A 24,026-nucleotide genomic window follows, 5' to 3' on the forward strand; every position below is an offset into this window, starting at 1 on the left:
ATTTGCAGCTGCTGCAGCACACCATTAAAAGGTATCAGACTTTCAATGTTTACTAAAGTATCGGTCAGCTGCTAAAAAGCTCTATTTCACATTTTAAAGAAACATCTGCAAGCTGACTGGTAAATGGAGCTCCACAGTGTACTGGTGGTGAGGCCCACTGAGGAGGAGAATGGTTAGTATTAGCAGTTTTCCCAGACCTCTTTTGTCTGAACTCTGATGACTTAAGTGATTCTTTCCTTGATGGTTTTACTTTCTGATCACAAAGCTCTCAATAAAAGTAAGACATCCATTTATTTCCCATTGAATGAACATTAACTCAAAATCAAAGAATCTGTTTTACCTCTTGCCACTCGAGAACACCAGTCCAGGCCACTACTTTATTGGTGACACCTTGTCCTTGTGGAATTGGGTTTGGATTGACTTGACTTCCAGGCTGTAAGGAAATTAGAGGACGCTATCAATACAACACTTTTCCAGGAATAAAGAATTACTTCTCAATTCATAGGAAAAGTAATTATTTCAATAGTAAAACATAATTCTTTAGAGCTGATCGAACTACGTTATTAGATGTAAGTTTAGACAATTGAATCTGTTAAAAAAGGAACATTAATAAATGAATTGGAAAACGAAGGGGAAAAAAACGCTACCCACAATGATCTTCTGGGGAATTGCGACTCTTATCTGGTTTTGATCTGATAGTAGTAGTAGTAGTAGTAGCATTTAAAATTCATTTTGATATTAGGCTTCAGACAGTGTGCTGGTCTGAAAACTCAGCTCAAGGCTGCTGCTTGCAGAGCATCACCAAGTAAAGTCCTGAGTCTTTCTAAGTGAAGCAGGGCTATTTACATGTAAAAATATCAGTATGACTTAATCTTTGATAGCGTTTACAGGGGTGAAAACAGCAAATGAAACATAAGATAACCCAATATTTTTTCAGCCAACTTGAGTATATTTGAACCACAGACGCTGATGCTCCAACCGCTCAATTAGACAGATTTATTGCTTCCTTAATCAGCAGTTTCAGCTCTGTGTTGGGATAATTGGATGGGGGTTTCCCCCCCCACAAAGATCAATTAGCCTTTTCACAAAATAAACCTGGATTAGGAAACACAATATGCCACTGGAACATGGAATGAAAATGAACTTCTGTATGCAGAGTACTGTATGTCTTCAGCATTAGTCCAACTATTTTTTCACCCTTTTCTTTTCTCTGGGTTTGAACAAAATGTGTAAACAGAACAGAAAAATAAAGGCATGAATGTGACTTAGGTGTACAAAGGCTATGTTCACACTGCAGGCGAAAGCTCATCAAATCCGACTTTTTTGACCCTATGCGACCCATATCCGATCATGGTATGACAGTGTGAACGGCACAAATACGATATTTTCAAATCCAACCCAGGTCACTTTCATATGTGGTACTGAATCCGATACATATCTGATGTTTTAGAAAGTGCCTGCTGTTTGAATGGTCATGTCGCATTAAATCCGTCTTTTACGTCACTGACGCAAGACAGACGGCAATTATCAGCGCCTGAGAAGACATCGCGAACAGTTCCTGGCCATCCAATGAAACTGTTGGGAAGACAACGTTGGAGAAACGTAAACATTTTATTTGTACTGTATAATCTGCAGATTCTGACAGAAATCTGCAACTATCCTTTGAAGCACCGCTCCTCTCTAAAACAGCAATAAGGATCATTATTAGGCCATTTGTAAATAACAAAATAACTTTATAACTTCAAGCAAAATTGGGAAACGTAAAGTCCGAAACAAGTCTTTATATTAAGGACCATCAGTCAAACAATACTGTTTGGTCTGGGTCTAAACAGAGCGCGTTGTGTGTGACGTCTTCTTTTGCGCATGCCGGCCGCTTTGAGGGTTCACACTAGAGCGCATTTGCTGTCGCATTTTATTTGTAGTGTGAACAAGCAGACAAAAAAAATAAAAAAAAATAAAAAAAAAATAAATCAGAATTAAGCATTAAGACCTGCAGTGTGAACGTAGCCAAAAACACCGCTGCAATTAATCTGATGAAAGTGTTTTGCAATGTGCAACTGTCAGGACAAGTCAGCATTGGAAATAGGAATATATATGCTTGAAGGCCAATGTTTCCAGTGCACTGGACAACATGGAAGTAATTCTTTAGTTACATGATATCACGATTGATCGCTAATATCCCCTATATAGAAAAACACTTCTTGTTTTTAGTAGGCATGTGTGCGACTATACGACTAATTGTCACTACTCAGCACCAGACTTACTACTCATTTAATCCAAGTCTTGTTAAGATTTTAATTGATGTGAAATACCAGTAAATTGTTGTGTCCTAAATGTTATGCAGATATCTTATTGCACCATTATTGCTAGTTCTTTTAAAGGTGAAAGAATGAGCTCATGGATACAAGTGGAAAAAATTAGCTTTCTCCAAAGGGCGGATGGGCTTTCCCTTAACAGTATGGTAAGGAGTTGAGTCATTTAGGAGGGGCTCAGAGTAGAGCCGCCACTCCTCTACATTGAAAGGAGGCAGCTGAGGTAGTCCTGGATATAAAGTTGTCTGGCCAGGCATGTCCTACTGGCAGGAGGCCCCAGGTTGGGCCCAGGACACATTAGAGAGATTATATCTCTTGGCTGGACCTGATGTTTCCTGGATAAGCTGGAGGAAATGGCTCGCGAGAGGGGCTGCTGCCCTGCAACCCAGAACCAAATAAGTGAATTGCTGGATGGTTTATTGTTTTGCTATTTTAGATTTTAAATTATATTGAAGAGGTTGTCATGAATTTTAGAGCAGCGTCCATCATGTTCCACACTTTTTGGTCGCAGTTTATTCGTTTTTTTGGATGTTAATTTGTCACCTTTTAATAATAGGATATGAAAACATGAACGTCTTGTAACATGTTTTCATATCCTATCTAATATCGGTTTATTTTAAGTGTTTTTCTTCTTCAATGTCTGAAGTATATTGAGTTTGTCATCGGTGGTCAGACTCCACTGAGTCTGTCTGAGCTACCAGCTTGATCTCTGCAGCTTTGATTTTTCCAGGGACACATTACAGAGCTACGGTTCTTCTAATCTAACTCTTAGCAACACAAGAAATACGAACAGTTTCCCAAATAATGCATTTATTGCCTTGTTTGCAAATTCCTGTATTTTTAACCCTTAAAAGGGGGTTGGAAGTTGAAGAAGAAGAAACAGAAATTACCATAGTGGGCGCTGCAGATGGTTGCGTGGTCTGATTTCCAGAGGGTTGTGGCTGCTGAGGGAGTGGCTGTGGTGGCTGGCTGGGCACTGGCTGTCCTGCGGGTGGGACTGGCTGCTGATTGGGAGTAACTGGTTGGATTGGCGTATTTACCGTACTCACTGTTGATAAACTCGGCTGAATGGGCTTGACTACAGGGTGACTGGGAAATGGAGGCCCTTGGCCCATTCCTGGGACTGAAGGAAGGAAAGAAGGCATAAAAAGACAAGACTGACATAAAAAAAAAAGCATAAATCCGAACAATATCATATATAAATATGCTGTAGGGTTAAACACCAAGGCATAATCACACATGGTCTATGTAAACACAGACACGCTGCAAGTAAAAGCTTGGCTAGTATAAATTGTTCACAAAGACCCAAAGAGCCCTCTGGTAACTCACAGCGACTCTTCTGGTTGTTGGCTGCCTCCATGACCATCTGTGCAGCCACCTGAGCAGCAGTCAGAGGCGTATTCTGTCAGCGGGCAGATTAAAGGAAGACAATGCTTGGTAAAACGTTTTAAGGGAAGAAACATAAGCACCGCTGTCTGAAACTGAGCCAAAAGCAGGCAGCACGAATTAGTCTCCAGCCAGCTTTACACTATATGGCTGCTTGCCCATTACCTGATAAGGAGGGGTTGTGTTTATTGGTGGAGGGGGCTGTGGAGTTCCAACAACAGGCTGACTACTAGCCAGCACCGGAGGAGGGATGACAGGTTTGTGCGGCCCGGGTCCTCCACCTGCAGAAACTAGAGAGAGAGACTGGGAGATAAGCTCTGTACATAAAAGATGGCTGCAGCCATCGGGACATCACCCATTGTTTAGTGAAGTCCAGTTGAAAAGGTACAAGCGTTTTTTTGTTCTGTTTTGCACTTCTTACAACTGGAAGCATGATATGTATTTATGACTCTGATCACAGAGATGTGTCGGAGTAACCTTGAACAGTAGCTAAGTCTTTAGAAATTCCTTTAAGAATTACAAATAAAGAAGCGCTCAGAGTGAAATAAAAATCTTATATAAATGGATGATTCATAAACTGATATACAAAGTTACAGTCATGTTTCAGTAATTTTAAAATTAGACAGAAATAACCAGAAGAAATAGAGAATGCAGTTTGTAAAAGATGATGTCATCTATTAAGGGGAAAAAGCTATTCAAACCTGGCTCTGAGTGAAAAACTAAACTTAATAACTGGTTGTGGCACCCTTGGCAGGAAGATCTGAAATCAATCATTTGTGATAAATGTAGAATTTTTATTTTTTTTATTTTTTTTAATTCAGCAGCATGGGAGTCATGCCAAAGCATTTCTGATGGATTTAAGTCTAGACTTCAACTAGGCCACTCCAGAAACTTCATTTTGTGTTTTTTTTTTTTTTTTTTTTTTTTAGCCATTCAGTAGCAGAGTGACTGGTGTATTTTAATGCATGCTCAATCATCGAGGTAAGGAAAACCCAGAAAGTTCATTCTGTTCATCTGAATTTAGTGGGAACTTCTTGAGTTTCCGCTAACAGCAGGTATCCCCAAACTTCTAAATGGTATAGTTGCATTATGACAAAAACTAGCACCATTGATGGTTGTGAGCTCAGTTTCATGATTGTTAATATGCAAGTTGTCATCAGCATGGACAATGGCGATGACAAGTGAGGTGTTTCAGATCACTTTCTGCTGCATAACCTTCAGGGTAAAAATTGATAGTCAGATGTTCTCCTTCACGATTTTCAGGAAGAGAGCAGAATTCATAGTTCCTCAAATTTTGCAAGTTATCCTGGTCCTGAAGCAGCATCATACTACCACCACCACGTTTGACTGTTGGTATGAGGTTTCTTTTATGAAATGCCACGTTAGTTTTATGCCAGTTGTATTCCACAGAATATTTTTCCTAAAACTCCTGGGGTTCATCAAGACATTTTTTTAAGCAAACGTGAGATGAGCCTTTGTGCTCTATTTGGTCAGCATTGGTTTTCACCTTACAATTATCCCATTATGCCACGTCTCTTTCTTTTTGTTGAATCATAAGTGTAGCCACAACCGTAACTGAAGCAAGTCAAGCCTGCAATTCTTTAGATGTTGTTTTGGGTCCTTTTGTGACCTCTTAGATAAGTCGTTCATGCTCTCTTGGAGTAATTTTTGTAGGCTGGCCACTCCTGGTTATGTTCACCACTGTTTTTTTCATTTGTGGATAATGGCTAGCAGCATGGTTCACCAGAGTCTAGGCCTGGGTTTGGCCAATAAAAGTGAACTCAGCTTTCAAAAAATGTGATTACTCACAGTTAATTCATGACTTAACAAGGGAGGAAATAACTTTTTTTTTTCCACATAAGGTCAGGTAGGTTTGGATAACTTTTCTTCCCTTAATAAATGAAATCCTCATTCTAAAACTGCATTTTTCTTTGATCATCTTTGACTAATATTAAAAATGTTTTGAAAAGGTGAAACATGTTGAAAACAAGGAGGAGTCAAATTGTTTTTTCACAGCATTGTACACTTGTCTACTCACATATTAAACATCAACCTCCAGGGCTAAAAATGTCAAAGTGCCAAAACTACAGTTCCAACCAAGCGGACAACTTAGCAGTCCATTCTCAAATCTAAATAAGAACAATTCCTCCACCCGAAAACCAGCGTAATGGCACCCAGCGTGTAAAAGCTAAGGCTTTAACATGAGTCCAAATACCTTTACATATCACTGTGTATCAAAGAAGACTTAAAATTGAAAATTCATCAAGGCTTATTGTTCCACAACATATCTTTAGTATAAGAGCAAAAAACAAACAAACAAACAAAAAAAACAAATAAATGAATAAAAACATGTGCTACAAGTGGACAAGGCATAGTTTTCTCACCAGGAAGCGAGATGCCTCTGACTAGGACCATGTGGAAGGGATCTTGACTGTAGTCAGGAAGAGATTCAACTGCCCCCCCTACTGGTGACGCACGTTCAAACAAAGCCCTTAGAGGGGGCAGTTTCCGAGGAGCCACAACAGAGAAATTAATTCCTCTCTAAAAAACAAAAAAACAACAAAAAAACAAAAAACAAATATATATCAAGGTTAATACTATGATCATATCTAACCCAGTAAAAATAACCTTCACCAAAAAAGCCAGCCTGTCCTCCAAGTATCTACTGAGGACAAAATCTGTGTTTACTTACATCTCTGATGATTTTGACCAGGCTGTCTGCTGTGCAGCCAGTGTAGCTGACACTCTCCACAGCAGGAAGCAGGTAAGGAGGGGAATTACACAGCAGCACACACACTTTGTGGGTCTGACCTCTGCAGCAGCACACAGAAAGAGGGAGAGACATAAAAGTTTAGATTTTCATCACTACTAAGCTAATTCAAAAAAGAAAACTGGCGTTGTTGTAATTGTTTTTTTCTTTTTACTTGAATTTCATGAGATATTAGAAACTTTTTAAAGATGATTTTAGCAAGAAGACCCAGTTATTTTGGGGATAAAGGAAGACTTATTATACTGATTCAATCATAGTTTTGCCTCTTAAAGAGAACCTATTATACTTTTCCTTTACCATTAATTTGGTGAATGTTCATCTATATAACCAAAATTACATATGGTCAAAGTTTTGAAAATGAGTTCAGTTTATGTGAGTGTAATTTGTGTGAGGTGAAAACTCAGATTTCAAAACTGATCTAAACACTCAAATTAAATTTTTTCTATTTTTGTCTCATAATAATGTTAATAACAGCAGACATCCGTAATATATTCATCATAGACACTGAGAGCAACGAGGCCCCACCCATTTGCCATTTTAAGCAGGTATTTCAAAGAGGGAGCCAATCAGAGAAAACGGGTTAAAATTACAGGGAAGTATGCTAAAACATGTCGTTTCAGAAAGAAGATGAACTGACGGGATCAAATATAAGAAAAATAAGGATTATTGAACTGAGAGGTAGCAGCTAAAGCAGCTTGTTTGAACTTGCTATTCTAAAAAAAGCTACTCTGGTAGGCCCAATACAAACATGGAGCTGGAAAAGAGAAGAATATGTTATTTTAAGGAAGTGCCAAAATTAGCTTCTCACTGTCTTTTACCAAGTTACCTTGGATGAAAAGATTCTGCCTCTAGGTTTGTTTTATCAATGAAGAAAACACAAATACAGGCTTACATCTGCTCCCTCATTTTCTTAAAGTCATCGAAAAGCTGCAAGGCCACAGAAAGTCCCTCTGCAATCAGACTGCAGCTTTCTGCTCCACCTCCCATAAACCTGTGTGGAAAAGAAAAAAAGTGTGATTTTCTACAATTTCTCTTCATGATTAGAACAAAGGGGCAGTTTAAAAGGTGTAATAGGAAAATAATTTTTACTGGATGTTGTCGATCCAGGAGACAAATTCGAAGGCTGAGCTGGTTGGCGCGTGACACTGGACATATGACTCCGGAGCGCAGTCCACTGTGTTGAAGACCACAAGGCCATACTGTGTGCCCCCGTACTAGAAAAAAATAAAATAGTAATCATAAATTATCCACAGAATTCAAAAAACATATTCGAATTTCAGCAAACAGTGACAGGGAATGCAAGCTAAAGAATAAAAAGCAGAGATTAGACTGTCTACAGTGTACCTTGCCTCTTGCCCTATGTCAGCTGGGAAAGGTTTTAGCCCAACCTTAAGTTGGATAAGCAGTTAAAAAGATAGAAAACAGGAATTACAGCAACACTCACATCTCCACCAAAATCCGTTTCTGCTGGAGGCCCTCCATTAAAATACCTGTGGTGAATGAAATAAAATTAATTCATGGCTACATGACATTAATGAGTTAGGAAACAATGGGTAGCTTTAGATACTTACTCAATAGCTGGAAGTATGTAATTTTTTCTTAAAGATTCAAAGTATGGTCCAAGGTTCGCTGTCCCTTCAATGACAAACACCACATCAGCCACCTGGTTGGGCCCAGGTTTACTGGATGGCTCCATGAGTGCCGAACCTGCCACCATAGATCTAGATACAGAGGAGAAGGTTATCATAGTTTAAAAAAACAAAAAACAAAACTACAATAAAAACCAAAATTAGGTGTGAAAAATATTTCTTGGTTAAAAATAAATAAATAAATAAATATAGTCTGACTGATTTCTTCAACACCAGCATTAGTAGGATTTGGTACATGTAACTCTTAAGCCTCTTACCTACTGTTACGTCCCTCTGCAGCCTCTAATCTGCTCAGTGTGTTCAGCTGGTGCTAATTGGCCACACCTAGTCAGGTGTGGATAAAAGCATACCTGAGGCACTTGTCTTTGCCTTGGTGGCAGCAACCATTTTAGCCAACCTGGTTTTCCCATTTTAAGATGAAACCTCTTCTCACCGATACTCATCTCCTTTTTTATGTTGCGCCTTTTGAGCCGGGTCGTAACACCTACCTTTCTATTTGAATGCATTTCTGATATTCTTAAATCTTGATTCAATAAATATAATTCATAAAAAGCTATAATTGACATTGAAAATGACAAAACAATTCTAAAAATCACTTTTGTTAAAACTCAGATGAAAGGCCCTTGTGGTCTAAGGAACTTGGAAAGAAAAGCGTCTGGACTTCAGATCTGGGACTCTCCACCATTTGACCTTAGAACTGAAGAAGCTTCTCGGATGAGAGGTGAAATGTCTTCAAGCAACTTAAAGTCCAGATGCTTTTCTTTCCAAGCTCCTTAGGCTACGATGACCTGGATGACTGAGAACCTTCACAGACAAATGCCTTTGTGGTATTTATGGCATCTATTATGATCTGTACGTATACTCTGCAGCACAGTGAGAAGACAGACACATTGGGCTACAATTTAAACTACAATTTTCCTTTAAAACTAAACAAAAGCAAAAACATGTTAATTTACTGCTCATTTCATATATATTCATTTAGAAAGCATTACATTTTAATTTTTTAATATTGTCTTCTTATTATCGGAACTAATATCTTTAGTGTCTTGATGCATGCTGAATCATCCAGGTAAGTAAATCCCAAAAAGTTGATTCTGTTCATCTGGACGTAGCGTTTTCAGTGGGAAAAACATTTCATCACTCATCAAAGTGACTTCTTCCCTCACAGCTAATGTTGTGTTTGTCATTGAAGAGACAGCGAACCTTGTACCATTACTTTGAATCTTTAAGAAAAAATATATACTTCCAGCTATTAAGTATTTGAAGCTACCCATGGCTTAAACAGTACTGTACTCACCCCACAAACCAATAGTCACCAGTGGTGTTAGTTTTAGTCAATATGCAAATGCACTGTTTATAACGTGCAGTCAACTGAGATTAAAGAACTCACTTGGTTGAGTGACGAAACGTTTCTCCAACTGAAAACGCAAAGTCCATACGAACAGCTTCAACTTTTTGGGATACCATCTTTAGCGTTACCTTGTTTAATTTCCTGTTTGATTTCTTACCTTAATTCGAGCTCGATTATCTATGTTATTTGCTTTTTTGAGTTTGTTTTGTCAGGTACACAAGTCACTCGGAGCTGAAACACCCCAATGTAAGATAGTGATTTCAGGGACATCCAGCAGCTACAGTACGATGGAAGCATGTGACTTCACCTCTGTGAAGCTGTAACAGTCTGCTATTCTTTCTCAAAGAAAAACAAAAACAGCACATGTGTTTTTCAGTGTAGCACACTTGCGAGAAATGTTTTATTTTTTGTTTCTTTTTGTTTGTTTGTTTGTTTGTTTTAAACCGGTGATAAAATACCAGATGTTTGCTGCGATAGCTGTGCGCTCCAGTTTTAAAGGTAGGACCTAAAACCAAGCTTTTTTTCGCTAATCATTAATCCATAATTAATATTGCTAATCGACATTATCGCCAAGGGGAGGTTAAACGCAAGCTAACGAAGTCAACAACAGCTGAAGTGCGCACAGCTTTCGTTTTAGCGTTAGCTAGCACAGCAAACGTCAGTGAGCGATTCAAGCTAATATAGTTCAAATAACCCCAATTAACAAGCCGTTTTCAAGCTGTTAAGTGATGTAGACTGACCTGATGGACTGTGACTGTCCGACGAACCGCTGAACCGGTTGGACCAAACTGTAACTTTAAAAATTAACTTGAATTACACAGCACAGTTAGCGTGAGCGTTTGTTGTATTTTTGGCGGAAGTGACGAAACGACATGCCCACAAGAGTCCAAGAATTAAAAAAAAAAAAGAAAAACTTTATTAATAATAACAACAAAGCGGAATATGGCATACATCAGGTTGTCAAGAACACCGAAAGGAGTACAAGGAAAATAAACGAAAACGATACAACTTGGGAATTACCATAAACACAAAATACCAGGGGTTTCAAGCCGTTCTAACACACAGAATTATAGAAGTATACTAAAATCTTTAAGACGGTGACACGGTTTTAAGGTATTTTCAATTCTTGCTGTCCATTATTGAGAAAATATAATGCTTTAATATCAAAAGTAATTCAGTGAAATTTGGCTTACGACTGGAGAACTTGGATGTGTGAATACACTGTCAATATCACTGTAACCAAGAAAACGTTTTTCGAGCATAACGAAAAATTAGGGTTACCATGATCAGAAACAAAACGTGAAAATATGCTCTAGAGATGTTTCGTAAACCAGCAATACCAGAATAAATGAACCACTGTTTCAATATCGGTTTCACAAAAAGTAACAATTCACATCAATACCCCTTACAAAGACTAAAACCAACCCCTCATAGTAATGAAAACTAAACTAAATCGAAACATTTTCAAACATTTAAAACTAAACAAAAGCACTGGCAGTTAAAGAAGTCCAGTTACCTTGTCGAATTTATTTGTTGTCTTCTTAGGCTTACTGAAGGCCAAGACCCTGATTATATCCAATTCATTTTGAGTTTATTTTATTCAAATAGCACCAATTCAACAACAGTCAGTTCAAGTGCGTTCTAACACAATATTAAACAGAGAGAATCCCAACATTCAGATGATCCCCTATGACCAAGAACTTGGTGACAGTGGGAAACGGGAGCACGGAGAGGTGAGGATAAAAAAAGAAAAGGGACAGAAGACAAAGTTGTAATAGCATGATCTGTCCAGGTGTTTTCCTAAATGCTAATTTCATCTAGTTCTATTTTGAATAAGAACAACAACAACAACATCAAAACAATAACAAAAGAAACAAAACAAAAAACAGTCAAGCCATTAATTCTTCACACAGTACTGTGGTATTTTCTTGCTTCCAAGTGTTTGGGTCACTTCCAGCCCACGCTTAACTTGGTGGAATCCACTTCATGACTTTTTAGACCACGTCTGGCCCATAAACATTTGCCATTGCCATAACTGATGTGTAAGTGCCCAGAGCAGGCCCAGACGTCTCTGCTATCTGGCTGCTTGTAAGCAATTACTGAAAATGAAATGCCCTCAATATATATTGCTCCACATAATGAAACATGGAGGTGCAGGGTCATCAGTGAATATTGTCTTGGCTCAGACTTCTAAACCTCATCTTTGCTTTTCAGTGCCTGAGTGATGAGGAAAGGGTCCAGTTAGCTTTCCTTAAATCTATCTAATGACCAACCTGAGGCAGCCAGAGGGCTTTCCCCAAGGGTAAAACTGAAATCTACACAAGAAAAATCCAGACAGCTGACTATTACAGATAACAATGGCAGGTGCATTCAGATGAAATTTCCCGAAGTCCAAAGGACAGGAATCACACATTAATTTGCTTAATGCAAACTTATGCTCAGTACTGAAGAGACAGAAATTGAAATCTTTGAGTGTTGCCACAGCAACCCCCCCCCACCACCACCACCACCAACCCCCCCCCACCCCCCACCCCCCCCCCCAAAAAAAAACAAATCCCAGACTATTTTCTTTTTTGTGTTTCGAATAGGGTTCTGAGTACAAACGCTGGAGATATCCAAGTGCTTGTGATCCAGACCTCCAGCAGATGTCAGCAAATATCTAGTGATGATGAACCAATGATGGTGTTATCAGAGAGCAGGCTACACATTTTAACTTAAAGTTCCTTTAATTTAGTGTTAGACTGTTTATCTATATTCGGTATATGTTTAGAGTAAGTTACATATAGGAAAAGATACCGAGACAAAATCCATGGTACTGAGAAAAACATCTTCACCACAAAGCATGGCCTGTGATTTTTCGGCTTGACATTCTTAACCTAGTTGTTGCTTTTTTCTGGATTTCATGGTTTCATAACTTCATTGTTCTATAAAAAGGCTTTCACATTCCCCTTGCAACCTCAGTGCTGGAAACAAGACCATAATTACCACAGCAGCTATCGGCACATTAACTGCTGTCAGATCAGCACAATACACCAGAGGCTAACCTGTAGTTGTAACACATCGGCATGCTGCTTTTGTGGGTCCAACAATAGCATCCCCTTCCCTGTGGTAATGCCAGCCAGTCAGTCAGCTTAGCACAGCATTCAGCAAAGCGCTTCAGAGCTAATCAAGCTCAAACCCTCCCACAGAAACAATGCTCCACATCAATTTAACCTAAATTCTAAGGAGGGCAACAAGCTGTGGGCTCAAGCAGCTTTTCTATTTGGGCGTCAGTAAGCAAGAACACTTCAGGCGACCTAAAGAAAGTTCATCTGAGGGAGGGTTTATGCCCAAGGCTACCCCCTGGATGCAAACATTAGCTCCTCCACAGAGCTTTTTTATTTTGAATGAGCATCATGGCCAAATTAAACTGACAGAATGGATGGTGTGTGTGTGTGTGTGTGTGTGTGTGTGTGTGTGTGTGTGTGTGTGTGTGTGTGTGTGTGTGTGTGTGTGTGCCTGCGTAGGCATCCCTTTACTTTGCAACTCTGATGCTTTCTGCCGCTCAGAGGAATATACAGTGTGTCTCGCTGCTTTGAACTTCAACACACACAATGCCAGCAGTTGCCAAGCAATTACAGAAGGCCTGCTTTCAGTGTATGCCTTTGGAAGACCAGACAGTGTTTTCTTTTCTTTTTTTTCCTCTTATGTTCCTTGTTTGGTCACAGAATTACATAATACAATATGAATCAGAAATATAGTTGGTGCTGTAGCTATCTATGTCTGCAAGGTCCAGGTGGTATGGTAAAGACAATCCGTCTCCTGACATTGGTACCCAGCTGGGATGCTGAGGGCCAGATGGTCGCCTCACAACAGGTAATCACAGCCAGCATGCTGATACAATGGCATCCACACAAATAGGTTACCAGACAAATAGGTTACCAGAGGCGTTTCCATGAATGTGAAGGAAAAGTGGCCAACAGGAAATCGTAATATTTGATCAGAAATAAATCCAATGTAGAAAAATTTATGTTGAAAACCTTAGGTGTGATTTGTAGGCTTTTGTGCAACCTGAAACAATGTAATACGTAAAAACTGTGCTGCAAAAGAGCCTGAAAATTCTTCAGCATTGAATAACTGTTTTGCAAAGTGGTGAAGTAGCAATGTCAAAATCTGACTTAAGAAAGGTTTTAGCAATAAATAAGGTGCCTGAAGTAAAGGGAAGGGGCCTTTCCAGAAGCACAGGCATTATATTGTTAGATCACAATTATTCATTAATGTGTAAATCACTTTAAACCATAAAAAACTATTAAAAAACAAAAAATAAAACAAAAACATATAAAAAAAAGGCAACATTTAAATTTGTGTTTTAAAATCATATCTAAAAGCTTTAAAATAAATGACATGGAGAACAAAATGCAATATTTGGATCCAACATATAGTGAGGTGGAAGCAGAAAGTGGAGTAACACAGACATATTTAAATGAATGCGTTAAAATTTATTTGTGTCATTAGTTCAAAGATAATTAATTCAGTTATATTTTGGTTAGACAGCTCCGTCCCATGAGCTCCGCTGGACACACTCCTGCACAGAGTATTAGATCTGATAGTATTTTTAAAAATCTTCATAGAAAATTACCTTTTTCTGTCAAATCATGGACCAGCAATGAAAAGTAATAAAACAGAGTTTAATTATGGATTTTACCTCAGTTTCTAATCTTGTACAGAACTTCCCGAGCATTCATCATTTAAAGCCATGCATGCGGCAATTTAATGTCAGTGGATGTTTTACATAAGTTTGTGCTCATCAGGTGAATAGCAAGTTCCTCCATGGCAGCAGTTTGCAGAGAAGGTCAGATCCTGGGGCTCACTCCTGTATTAATACACTGCTCCCCTGCAGAGGCAGGCTCCTCTAATACCCCTGCTGGCTGAAGTTTCCACTTGCATGCATTCATTGAATTCATTATTTTGAAAGGTTTCGGGTATTATTTATAGTTTTGGAATAAAATGTTAAAAACTGTATACGTGGCATAATAAGTGGTTGGCGTACTTTCAAAATGAGAAAGCAAAAGTTGGGCGTTTCCGGCGCGCTGGAGACACAGGTTTAATGTCGTGGCATAAAGTGAATTTCAACATGTTACATAAAGATTGGGCTCCATGCAGATGGCCCTGTCAAGAAAACTATAAAACCAAAGCATCACCCAGAGTTACAGCATACATCTTTAATGATGCAGGTGAATTCATTATCATTATGTTTAATAATCAGATATATTTGCAATAAGGGTTAATGCATTGCTGTCAGCTTTTAGATACCTTTAGATCTGTCCCTCAAGCGTGATACACACAGCTCTATGCTACACACACATACACACACACTCCCACACCCAGTGTCTCACTTGCTCCCCCCTCCCTCCTCTCTGCCTCTTTCAGTTCAGTGAACTGAGTGAAATGTCTTTCCGACTAAATGATTTTTTTTACACGGTGGGAAAGTTGCCATGGAGACAGCACCCCCCCCCCCCACCCAGCCCCTCCTCTCATTTTTTGCTCAAGAGCGTAGCCCATTAAAGCTGTGCTAACTGGTCGATGTCACGTGTGTGTGTGTTTTTTGCACTTCTTGAACTGTTAACACTGTCAGTATGCTGCAGGTGCCCCTTTATGAGTGTGTCTATATACAGAACTAGCTTCCTCCACCTCCTCCTGTGTCCAGTTCCACTCATCCTGCAAGCAGCTATCGCCTCTCTCCTCCAGGTTTTCCCATTTGTGTTCTCCTCCTCCTCCTGTTCTCTTCCTCGCTGACATTCTGTGGTTCTTCATCCTCCTTCATTTGTTTAATCCCCCCCTAATCCTCCTTCTCTGTCATTCCTCTGCACATCTGAGCTTCCTCTTCCTCCTCACTCTGCTTTCTGCCGAAACACCGGAGGTGCAGCTTGCTGCTGGTGGGCTTTAACGAGGGATAATAACCACATGACAAATGATATGAGTGATTTTTCTAAAAGAAAGGGAGACAAAATAGAAGTAGGAGTGCAGATGTGGGTGCGCACACAGGGCAGGCGACGGTGCTCCACGTTGCATTTAGGCAAAATGTGGCCACAATAAAGAATTCATGACAAAGTGGCTGAATAATTACATGCGACGTAATGCACAGCTGAAAGTCCAAAAACTCAAAAAATAAATAAAAAAGTTCAGAGTTCAGGCAGTCTCTATCCAGGTCTTACCTTCTATGCCTGAGGCAAATATACACTGTGGACATGTGAAATGCTCAGAAGTTTGTGAAGTTTGTATATTATATATAGCACGTAGCACACTGCCTGGCATCTGTGACAGCCCAGTGCATCAAGGGAAGTAAGAAACACGAGGCTGGATGATACATATCCTTTATTTCCATGATCATTACTTCAGCCACACTGTTACTTACACATTCACAGACATCCTGCGACCTGGTACAGCTATCTCGACTGAAACGATCGCCCTGGCTTAACCTCTCAATCAAAATACTCAGCATTAACCAATAAAAAAGTAAACCTCTTGAATAAATTATATATAAAAAGAACAAATGAAAATCAAAAGGAATACCAATTCGAGAAAGATAAATACAGCATAAACAATCCTTTTTCTTCAGTGTTGTTTTTGACCACAGAGATAAACATCTGCTAGATCTCCTTTTAGTCGTCATTAGTAGTATTAGTATCAAGTTCTTTGTCAGATTTTGCTTAAAGCATCACTTATATAATTTTCATTGCATCAAGTTGACATCATTCATGTTAATATAAGCATGCAAACATGTTTCCCCATGACCATTCGGAACTGCACAAACGAGAGAAGACAGCGAGGGGGAGAATAGGGAGGAGGACGGAAAGGGTGGGGTTGTCATACACAGAGAGAAAGAAAGAGGGCAAGATGGGGGGAGAAAGCTGAAGGAACTGGGGAGGAAAAAGTAGAGCAGGAAAAATGGTTAGGTGATGGAGAGTTGCAGGTGGAAAGGTAAGGATTGCTGGAGGAGAAAATGAGTAATCAGACAGACAGAAACAGAAAGGGAGGGGTTTAGATGGGGTGGGGGTGGAGGGGGGGGGGCAGAGGGAGGAGGAGAATAAGGGAATGTGCTGGCTCCAGTATGAGTTTTGCAGTCTATCACAAGGCAGTAACACTAGGGCTAAATAGGGCAGACACAAGCAGAGAGAGAAGGAGAGAGGCTGGGAAAGGAGGAGAGTTTATGGGGCCTCTAGACCGATGGATCAATACCATATCTACTTATACAAGCTGATCAATAACCCCCCATCTGACAAACAACACAAAATACTTTCAGATGTAATTATAACCTCCTGCTACCTTCACTGATCCAAAGGAAAACTAGACCCCCCCCCCCCCCCCCCATCCCCAAACTGCACGCACAAAATACACACACGTGTGTGTTTGTGCACGTGAGGATGAGACTGAAATGGCAACAATACAAGTAGCTGCAGTGAGGTGTTGTACTGTTTTGCTGAGGTTACAGTGTGGTGACAGACATGGCTTTGAAAAGTCTGTATCGGTTTACACAAGTAGTGCAGATATTTCAAGCGCTCGTTTCTCACAACACCTCCTCCCTGATGTCTCGCCTTTATGGGGATCTAAATTTATCTTGATCTGTTTTTTTTTCCCTTAAACCTTTTATTTTTTGTTGTCTTCCTTCTCATGAATGTAATCAAAACACACCCAACAATTAAAATGATCAATCCCAGCGCCGTCCTGATTTTCCCTCGGACATACAGTACACAAACTACTGAAAGAAGTACACAATCAACACAGTTACTTACATCAGGCAAAGGGTGAGAGAGGAGAGAAGGGCTGAATGATTGGCAGCTGATTTCAGAGACGACATAGACAATACAAACTAATGTCTATGAAAGACAGTGTTTCCCCACCTAGTGCAATGAGGCACGTATAGTACATACACATTCACTCACTCACTCACTCACACACACACACACACACACACACACACACACACACACACACACACACACACACACACACACACACACACACATACACAGAAAATAGCTCCTTGTAAAGACACAACACAAAGTTGGCTCCAAGACAGTCTGTGGATGCCGGGATTCGAGGAGCGAGGGAGGCAAGACAGGAAAAGGACACGGGAGAGGAGGAAAAGGAGGAGGTGAGCACAAAAACGTGTCACACACAAGGTCACAGTGACACGCAGGCATACACACACGCACAGACACACACGATACAAAACAAACACGCCCACAAACACAGAAACACACACTAATAAAAGCAACACGGACGTGTGTGTCCTCCTAAAGTCTTGTCGGTGACATGATATGGACTAATAATTTTGTCAATTGAAGCTTGAGGAACAAAAACAACAAAAAACACATTGTCCTGGAATGATTGAAAAATAAATTAGAGTGGTGATATCCTTCAGTGTGGGATACATCCTCCAGCTAGTGCACTCCAAACAGATGCTGGTCCAATCCTAAAGCCAGGATTCGTTGAACCCGTTTTGTCCTACATTAGGAAAAGTCTGGCGATTTGGCCTGAAAGCCAGTGTCGCTCAAATAGTTCGTGTCTCGCATCATCTCATCCTCAGTGGACCGTAAAAAAAATGGCATGAATAAACTCATTTCCGCATGGTTGCATGTATACTGTTTCACACAAATGACAGAGCAAAATAATTTAAAAAATACTAACGAGTACCATGAGGACTGTGACAAAAAGCATGAGGAAGAGGGACACATTTCAAGGCTATGTAACATGCTTAGACCAATGAGTCTGTCCTCATTTTTCGCTCTTCTGACATCAATAAAGACCACTGGATGCCTCGTCATCTTTCCTCTGGGGAAAATAAGCGAGTTAACTCTGAAACCAGAGGGTAGGAACCCTGGAGAAGGCGTCCAAAATGGCCGAGAGTATCCACGGTGGATATTTCGCCCTGCTAGTACTACATGAGATGTATTCCTATACAGTACGGCATATACTGTACACTAAAAGAAAAATATTGACATAAGGATTTTCTTCTTTTGTAGTCTGTACAAGGGCATGAACCTTTGGTCCTGTTTGAAATGACCATTCTACGATGGCTTACTTTTGACTTTTTTTAGTTTTCAAGAGAGAAAAAGTTTGTCACGTCACACTCCTTCTAGATGAAATACTACACTAATCTGAAGCACACATGGACTACTCACATACTACAAACTCTGTATTTGTGTATTTGTCTGTGTGTGTGTGTGGGTGGGTGTTTCCTCGCTAGATCCCAAAATGTACACCTGATTTCAGTCCACTGTACCGTTAAGTGTCCACATGTGTTTGTAAATGTGTAGTCTGATGCTCAAAAGTGTAGCTTGTGATGGATGGAGCTGATTTTTCCCCCCTCCAGCTCAGTAAAGACAGCACAGGAGTTGAAGGATTCATTAGCAGGAGCAGAACAGCACTAGCAGTTGGACACTAGCAGTGTCTCCACGTCTCTCTTTCTTTGATGGAGAGAATTATTCACAGATGAGAAGAAAGAAAGCAAAGTCTGGAGCTGTAGAGATGATGATGACCTGAGGAAAGAAGGAATAAGGGGGGAGAAGCAGATTAAGGAAGAGCGTGAGTTAGGGGGAGGGAGGGGGGTCGAGAAGATATAAACAGCACGCAGTACTGTACGTTTGTAGGGAGGAGGGTTGAGATGCATTATATAACCCATAACATTGAGATTATACACATGCCTCTGCCTTACAGCTCCTACATCTGACAGCTCCACAGCTTCCACTTTATCACACATTCCCAGTCAGGTCATGCTTTTAAAGACTTGACTAGTTTTCCTGTGTAAATCTGTCTGGAGAAGCATCTGCTGCACATTTTGTAGATATGTACTACACTTTCAGATTAAAAAAAAAAGTGCATCCACTTTACAAGCTGAACTCCAGGAGATATTTTATTGCTACCGGAGTGATGACACAAATTACCATATCCTGATGACAAGAAAATAATAGCTCAGAAACCATGGCGTGGAAAGAACGAAGTCAGGAGAGACTCACAGTTTTAATCGGAGTGGGGACTGTCCACCACGATGTGTGGCTTCGGGGAGGATGTGGTGGAACTCTTTGACACAAATGTACCGATTGCTTTTTCCTGCAAGGAAGAATACGTTTGACAATTATGTTAATTCTTTGTGACAAAGAAAACACTTTTGATACATTCAGTTAAAAAAAAGGAAAAAGAAAATGTAAATTTTAGACATTATGCTGAAGTACCACGGCTACTCATCTTACTTTGTCTATCATACTTTTAGGTGGAAAGTGTAGTTGCTTATGTGTTATGCACAGAGTTACAGTGCAAAGCAGTATTAGGGCAACATTAAGGAAAAAAATTATTAACAGCTGCCACGGCTGATATGCCCTCTGCAAAATGCCACGCGTAGAGTTATTGAAGCAACTTGATCGGCTGTCTTATTGTGTCTTGTGACACAACATACATTCTCTTTATTGCACGAGGGTTGTAAACATCGACATCCTTGCATCTGTCCATTGCCGGATATTTAATTTTGTACAAATCTGGCCAACTGGTCCAAGTTTGTGTGTTTTTTTTTTGTTCTGACTAGATGCAGCTTTCTGCGTCTCTTCAATGTCCTTATACTTATCACCACACTGTGTGATTGCTACTGAAACCATTACTGAAGTACGATTTCACTAACTCATGTACACGAAGCGTTTTGTAGAGAGTTGGCAGTCGCTTGACTTGAAACGACAGCTTTAATCTTCACATTTCGACTTTTTTCTCAAAATAGTATTTAAGGTTTTAGTTAATCTCCAAATCTAACACCTATTTTATCTGTGGCTTGCAGTGCTGTTTAGCTATTGTTTTGGTGTCCAGCTGTACAGACTGCCTTTTCTTTAACCTCCTAGGACCTGGCGTCCACATATGTGGACATCACATTTTGGGTAATTTAGACTAAAGTATTTTGCTCTACAAGGGCCTGATATCCACTTATGAGGACATTATGCTGCTACTGTTCTATCAAAATTTTAAACGAATATCCTCATATGTGGCTCTCATTTTTCTTAAAAATAAAAATAAGGTAAAAAAAAATCTGTTAATTCTTTGTTTTTACATTCATCGGGCCTCAATGTGCCCGAATACCAAAGAGAAATTAAAAATATATGTGGTGGAAGAGTTCGGGTCTTAATATGGTGGCTTTAGATGACACCTCAGGCGTCTCTAAAGACTTGATTTCAGATATTCTTTCTACTCACCAACCCTTCTGTGTATAAGGAGTAGCCAAGAAGAAAAAGTTGGCTTAAACGGAGGGATTGCTTCAAAGTAAGACTGCCAAAAAGGCTTGTTTCACACAGAGGATTAACTAAGGTACTGCAAACCCCAGTAAAAGACACAAAAGGATCTTTGAATCATGCAAAACCTTCCAGTAGAGGCAACAAAAAAAACTAAAAAGAGTTGAAAATTCACAGAAAAGATGTCATTTTCCAGAAATTGAAAGAGATGCTTTTTTTCTGTCTACTGAACTACACCAACCGTAGCAGAGGGAAGGGTGCAGCCTCCTGTGACGAGAGGCTCACGCTTGTGAAAGCGTGGCAGGATGCAAACACTCAGCTGAGCTGTAACATTAGCTGGCTGTACGCTTCCTCTGGCTGGCAGGTGTTGTTTCATAGAAAGAAAATGGCACCTACATGAAGCCGCTCAGGTCTGAGGATTTTTTTTTCCTGAATAACCAGTGCATGTCTTCCAAAAAAAGACATTTCTGCAGAGTTTTTTAATATGGCTCTTTTTTGGCACATCAAAGGCAAAGCAGGCAGAAGCCAGACATTTCTACAGTCAACAGTCAAATCTCCAAAACGGGATGACTCACTCAAATAGATGAACAGCACTACATGACGAAGGCAAACATGTAGGTTTAGTTTGGGGTGAACTGCCACTTTAAAGGAACAGTGCAACAGTGTGCGAGGTATATACGTAAATATGAAAGAGCCAGCAGCTGTTGTTTCATATGGTGGATGTGAGCAGTGTAAGGAAACAGCTTACCTGACTCAGAAAAGATAAGAAAGTCTGTCTGCTGGAAATGATGACGTTTATCTAAGCTTATCTACATATAATTATGCATTATAGAGATTAGGAGGTGTTTCACACAATGGCACATCCTGCGTAATAATTACTTTTAACTCTCATATGAAAGTGCATATGTTCCCAGGCAGTATTTGTTATTACCTCTTACCTATGGTAGAATGTTTTTGAATTTTATTTTGCTTCTTTTTCTAGACCTCTAAAGGCCTTTGCTTTTGTTTGACATTTCCACCTGAAAATAGATTCCCAAATATAATCACTAACAGTGGCAAAACCTAAACAACTCTGAGCTCAGTGGAATAGAGACGTTTGGTCAAGAACTTTGAAATGCAAATAGTCCTCTTAATCTTACCACCAGCAAATTCTGAGGATTTAACCTTTCAAATTTGACCTAATAAAATCTATAAAAGAGAGCAACGCTGATGTTTGTGAGCCCATGTTTGTGAGCAAATCCACTGCAACAAATATGAAATTCAGCAACAGCTGCTTCACTTTAAGTCAAGGTAATATTATACGGCTTCTTAAGTGAATGTGTCATGCTCTGCAGCCTGTCGGTGCTCTAATAACAAATACTGCCTGGGACCATCAGAGAGGAAGAGTTTAAACAAAAGCTGAGTAATTATTCTATCACTGCTACTCCTTCCACTCAAACTGTACCATTTCTTCCATGCTAATGTCACTGTTACTATGCTAATGCTAAATCATTTTCATCATATTGTATAAATTATTATAGTTATGCTCAGCACCCAAGCATATGTACTCATAGTGAAAGCACACAGATGCACACGCATAGACTCACACGCTCGTATGCTCATTACCTCCACAAGCTGATGCCAGTGCTCTATTGGTTTGCGAGGATTGGCCAGCATGGCAGCCCAGTGCTCCCTCCCCGGACCTTCAGCTTCGCTCCCTACACGACACATCCCTATAACCTCGTTATGACCGATGCTGATACGCAGCAAGGGCAGGAGGAGTGGAAGCGAGGATGGGAGAGACAGAGAGAGAGAGAGAAAAACAAGCAGTTAGAAAAGGAAACGGTTGAAGAGAGGGATTAGAAAAGCAGAAGGGGGGAGACAGGGCTTGTAAGAAGCAGCCGCAGAGTCTCATTTATCAACCTTGAGTATTGGGAAAAGAATACAGCGGTTGAGGAAGGGAATTGAATAGCAGCTCACAAATACACACAGCTCTGTATAAAACCTCTGTCAGTGAGGAAGCAGGCATGAGCACAAACATACAAAAGCACACACCTATAGAGATGCCAAATGGAGGGCAGGCTACATAATAGGGAGGCGGTACATTTGTACACAAACACATCAAGCAGCCAAGTGTTGCTGCAAGCGTCAGACAGCCCAACGCTGGCAGGGTTACACTTCCTTCTTCGCTATTAGCATAAATCATTCTTATTCATGAGGTGCCCGTCTATGTAAAACAGGGAACATCCACAAGGAGGCTGACTCACAAGGGGCCCCTCATCGTGTTCAACACAGCTGCAACGCGTCAAAATGTGATGACCCAAAAGCAGCATCGCGCCTCATGCGCAAAAAGCGCACATTCAATAAGCAGCTACTTCACAGCAACGCTTGAATTGATCTGAAATCCCCTGGAGCGTGCTTCACTATAATAACACCTCAGCGTGCTCACCAGTCATAGTCCATCACTGCGATGATGATGGATACATTTTCTATATTTTCATTGGGAATGTCAAACACCAGCGCCTCGTTGTACGTGGGATTCAGCGTGTTCTTCTTGATGGAGGTCTTCCTCTTTTTTAGCCTCCGCCCGTCACATACCAGAGAGGCCTTCACGTACGGATCTGAAGCAGAGAACGGGGAGGGGGGGAGAACAAGGAAGATGGGAAGGGAAAGAAAGCAGGTGGTGGGAAAAGGAAGAGGGGGAGGCGTGGAGAGGAGCAGAAGAAGAAAGAGGTGGAGAGAGCCAGAGAGAAGCAGGGGGCGGAAGCAGAGAGAATAAGATAAGAGGGGACTCCTGTGAATGCTGTTAGGTATTATGTTCACAGGTATCCGCATCTGTAACGCATAAAAGGCATGAAAATCAAGTCACCTTGGCAAAGCTGGATTAAGAACACAAAGGGAGAAAAGCAGCACAGGTTGAATCACCTCAGTTATCCATTCAACATGTGCAGCCTGGTGACAGCAGCCAAGGAAAACACACACACCCACACGACTCTGTTTTTATGCCACGTTTAAGCATCTTTCCGGGCCCGCAATCATGTCGGGATCAGCGAGGAACAATAGCAGCGTGCGATCATTAACATTTCAGATCTCATTTAATCTGAGAGGCCAATCATCAAGCCCTTAAGTGAAGGATAACTCAAATCTCTTTTTAATATAATTGTTAATTAAATATCAGAATTTGGATTCGCATTTCTACGTCTGCAACGCCTCCAGGTCAGATGGTTGAGGTGCCTCTACCCCTTGAAGCTCTGGTCACACAGTTAAATACAGTCAATCTGGTGATGCTCTATATATTCAGGGAATATTTAGCAAAGATTTGTAGTAATT

At 40.3% G+C, this 24,026-nt stretch overlaps 2 protein-coding genes across 7 annotated transcripts in view; both read right to left on the reverse strand.

Annotated features, from left to right (window-relative positions):
- The window catches only part of med25 (mediator complex subunit 25), a 31,484-nt gene extending 21,142 nt beyond the window's left edge, over positions 1-10,342 (reverse strand). For 3 of the 5 annotated variants that reach the window (XM_082531922.1, XM_082531923.1, XM_082531919.1), the window contains exons 1-11: positions 10,209-10,342; positions 8,040-8,189; positions 7,913-7,958; positions 7,558-7,682; positions 7,361-7,459; positions 6,391-6,511; positions 6,083-6,239; positions 3,864-3,988; positions 3,642-3,714; positions 3,203-3,435; positions 341-433 (exon numbers count right to left, since the gene is read on the reverse strand). In XM_082531922.1, coding sequence (XP_082388048.1) covers positions 341-433; positions 3,203-3,435; positions 3,642-3,714; positions 3,864-3,988; positions 6,083-6,239; positions 6,391-6,511; positions 7,361-7,459; positions 7,558-7,682; positions 7,913-7,958; positions 8,040-8,185 — 1,218 coding nt within the window. In that variant the 5' untranslated portion in view covers positions 8,186-8,189; positions 10,209-10,342. Of the gene's footprint in view, positions 1-340; positions 434-3,202; positions 3,436-3,641; positions 3,715-3,863; positions 3,989-6,082; positions 6,240-6,390; positions 6,512-7,360; positions 7,460-7,557; positions 7,683-7,912; positions 7,959-8,039; positions 8,190-8,315; positions 8,341-8,374; positions 8,470-10,208 lie in introns of those variants that run through there. The other 2 variants (XM_082531920.1, XM_082531921.1) reach the window with 2 other exon arrangements.
- Positions 10,343-15,824: 5,482 nt separating this feature from the next.
- Positions 15,825-24,026, reverse strand: part of syt3 (synaptotagmin III) — a 42,452-nt gene continuing 34,250 nt past the window's right edge. For both annotated transcript variants that reach the window (XM_082529994.1, XM_082529993.1), the window contains 4 exons: positions 23,146-23,317; positions 22,323-22,452; positions 19,467-19,560; positions 15,825-18,989 (listed from right to left, as the gene is read on the reverse strand). In XM_082529994.1, coding sequence (XP_082386120.1) covers positions 19,471-19,560; positions 22,323-22,452; positions 23,146-23,317 — 392 coding nt within the window. In that variant the 3' untranslated portion in view covers positions 15,825-18,989; positions 19,467-19,470. The remainder of the gene's footprint in view (positions 18,990-19,466; positions 19,561-22,322; positions 22,453-23,145; positions 23,318-24,026) is intronic.

Source organism: Aulonocara stuartgranti, assembly GCF_965226115.1.
Source record: "Aulonocara stuartgranti genome assembly, chromosome: 4".
NCBI classification, from domain to species: domain Eukaryota; kingdom Metazoa; phylum Chordata; class Actinopteri; order Cichliformes; family Cichlidae; genus Aulonocara; species Aulonocara stuartgranti.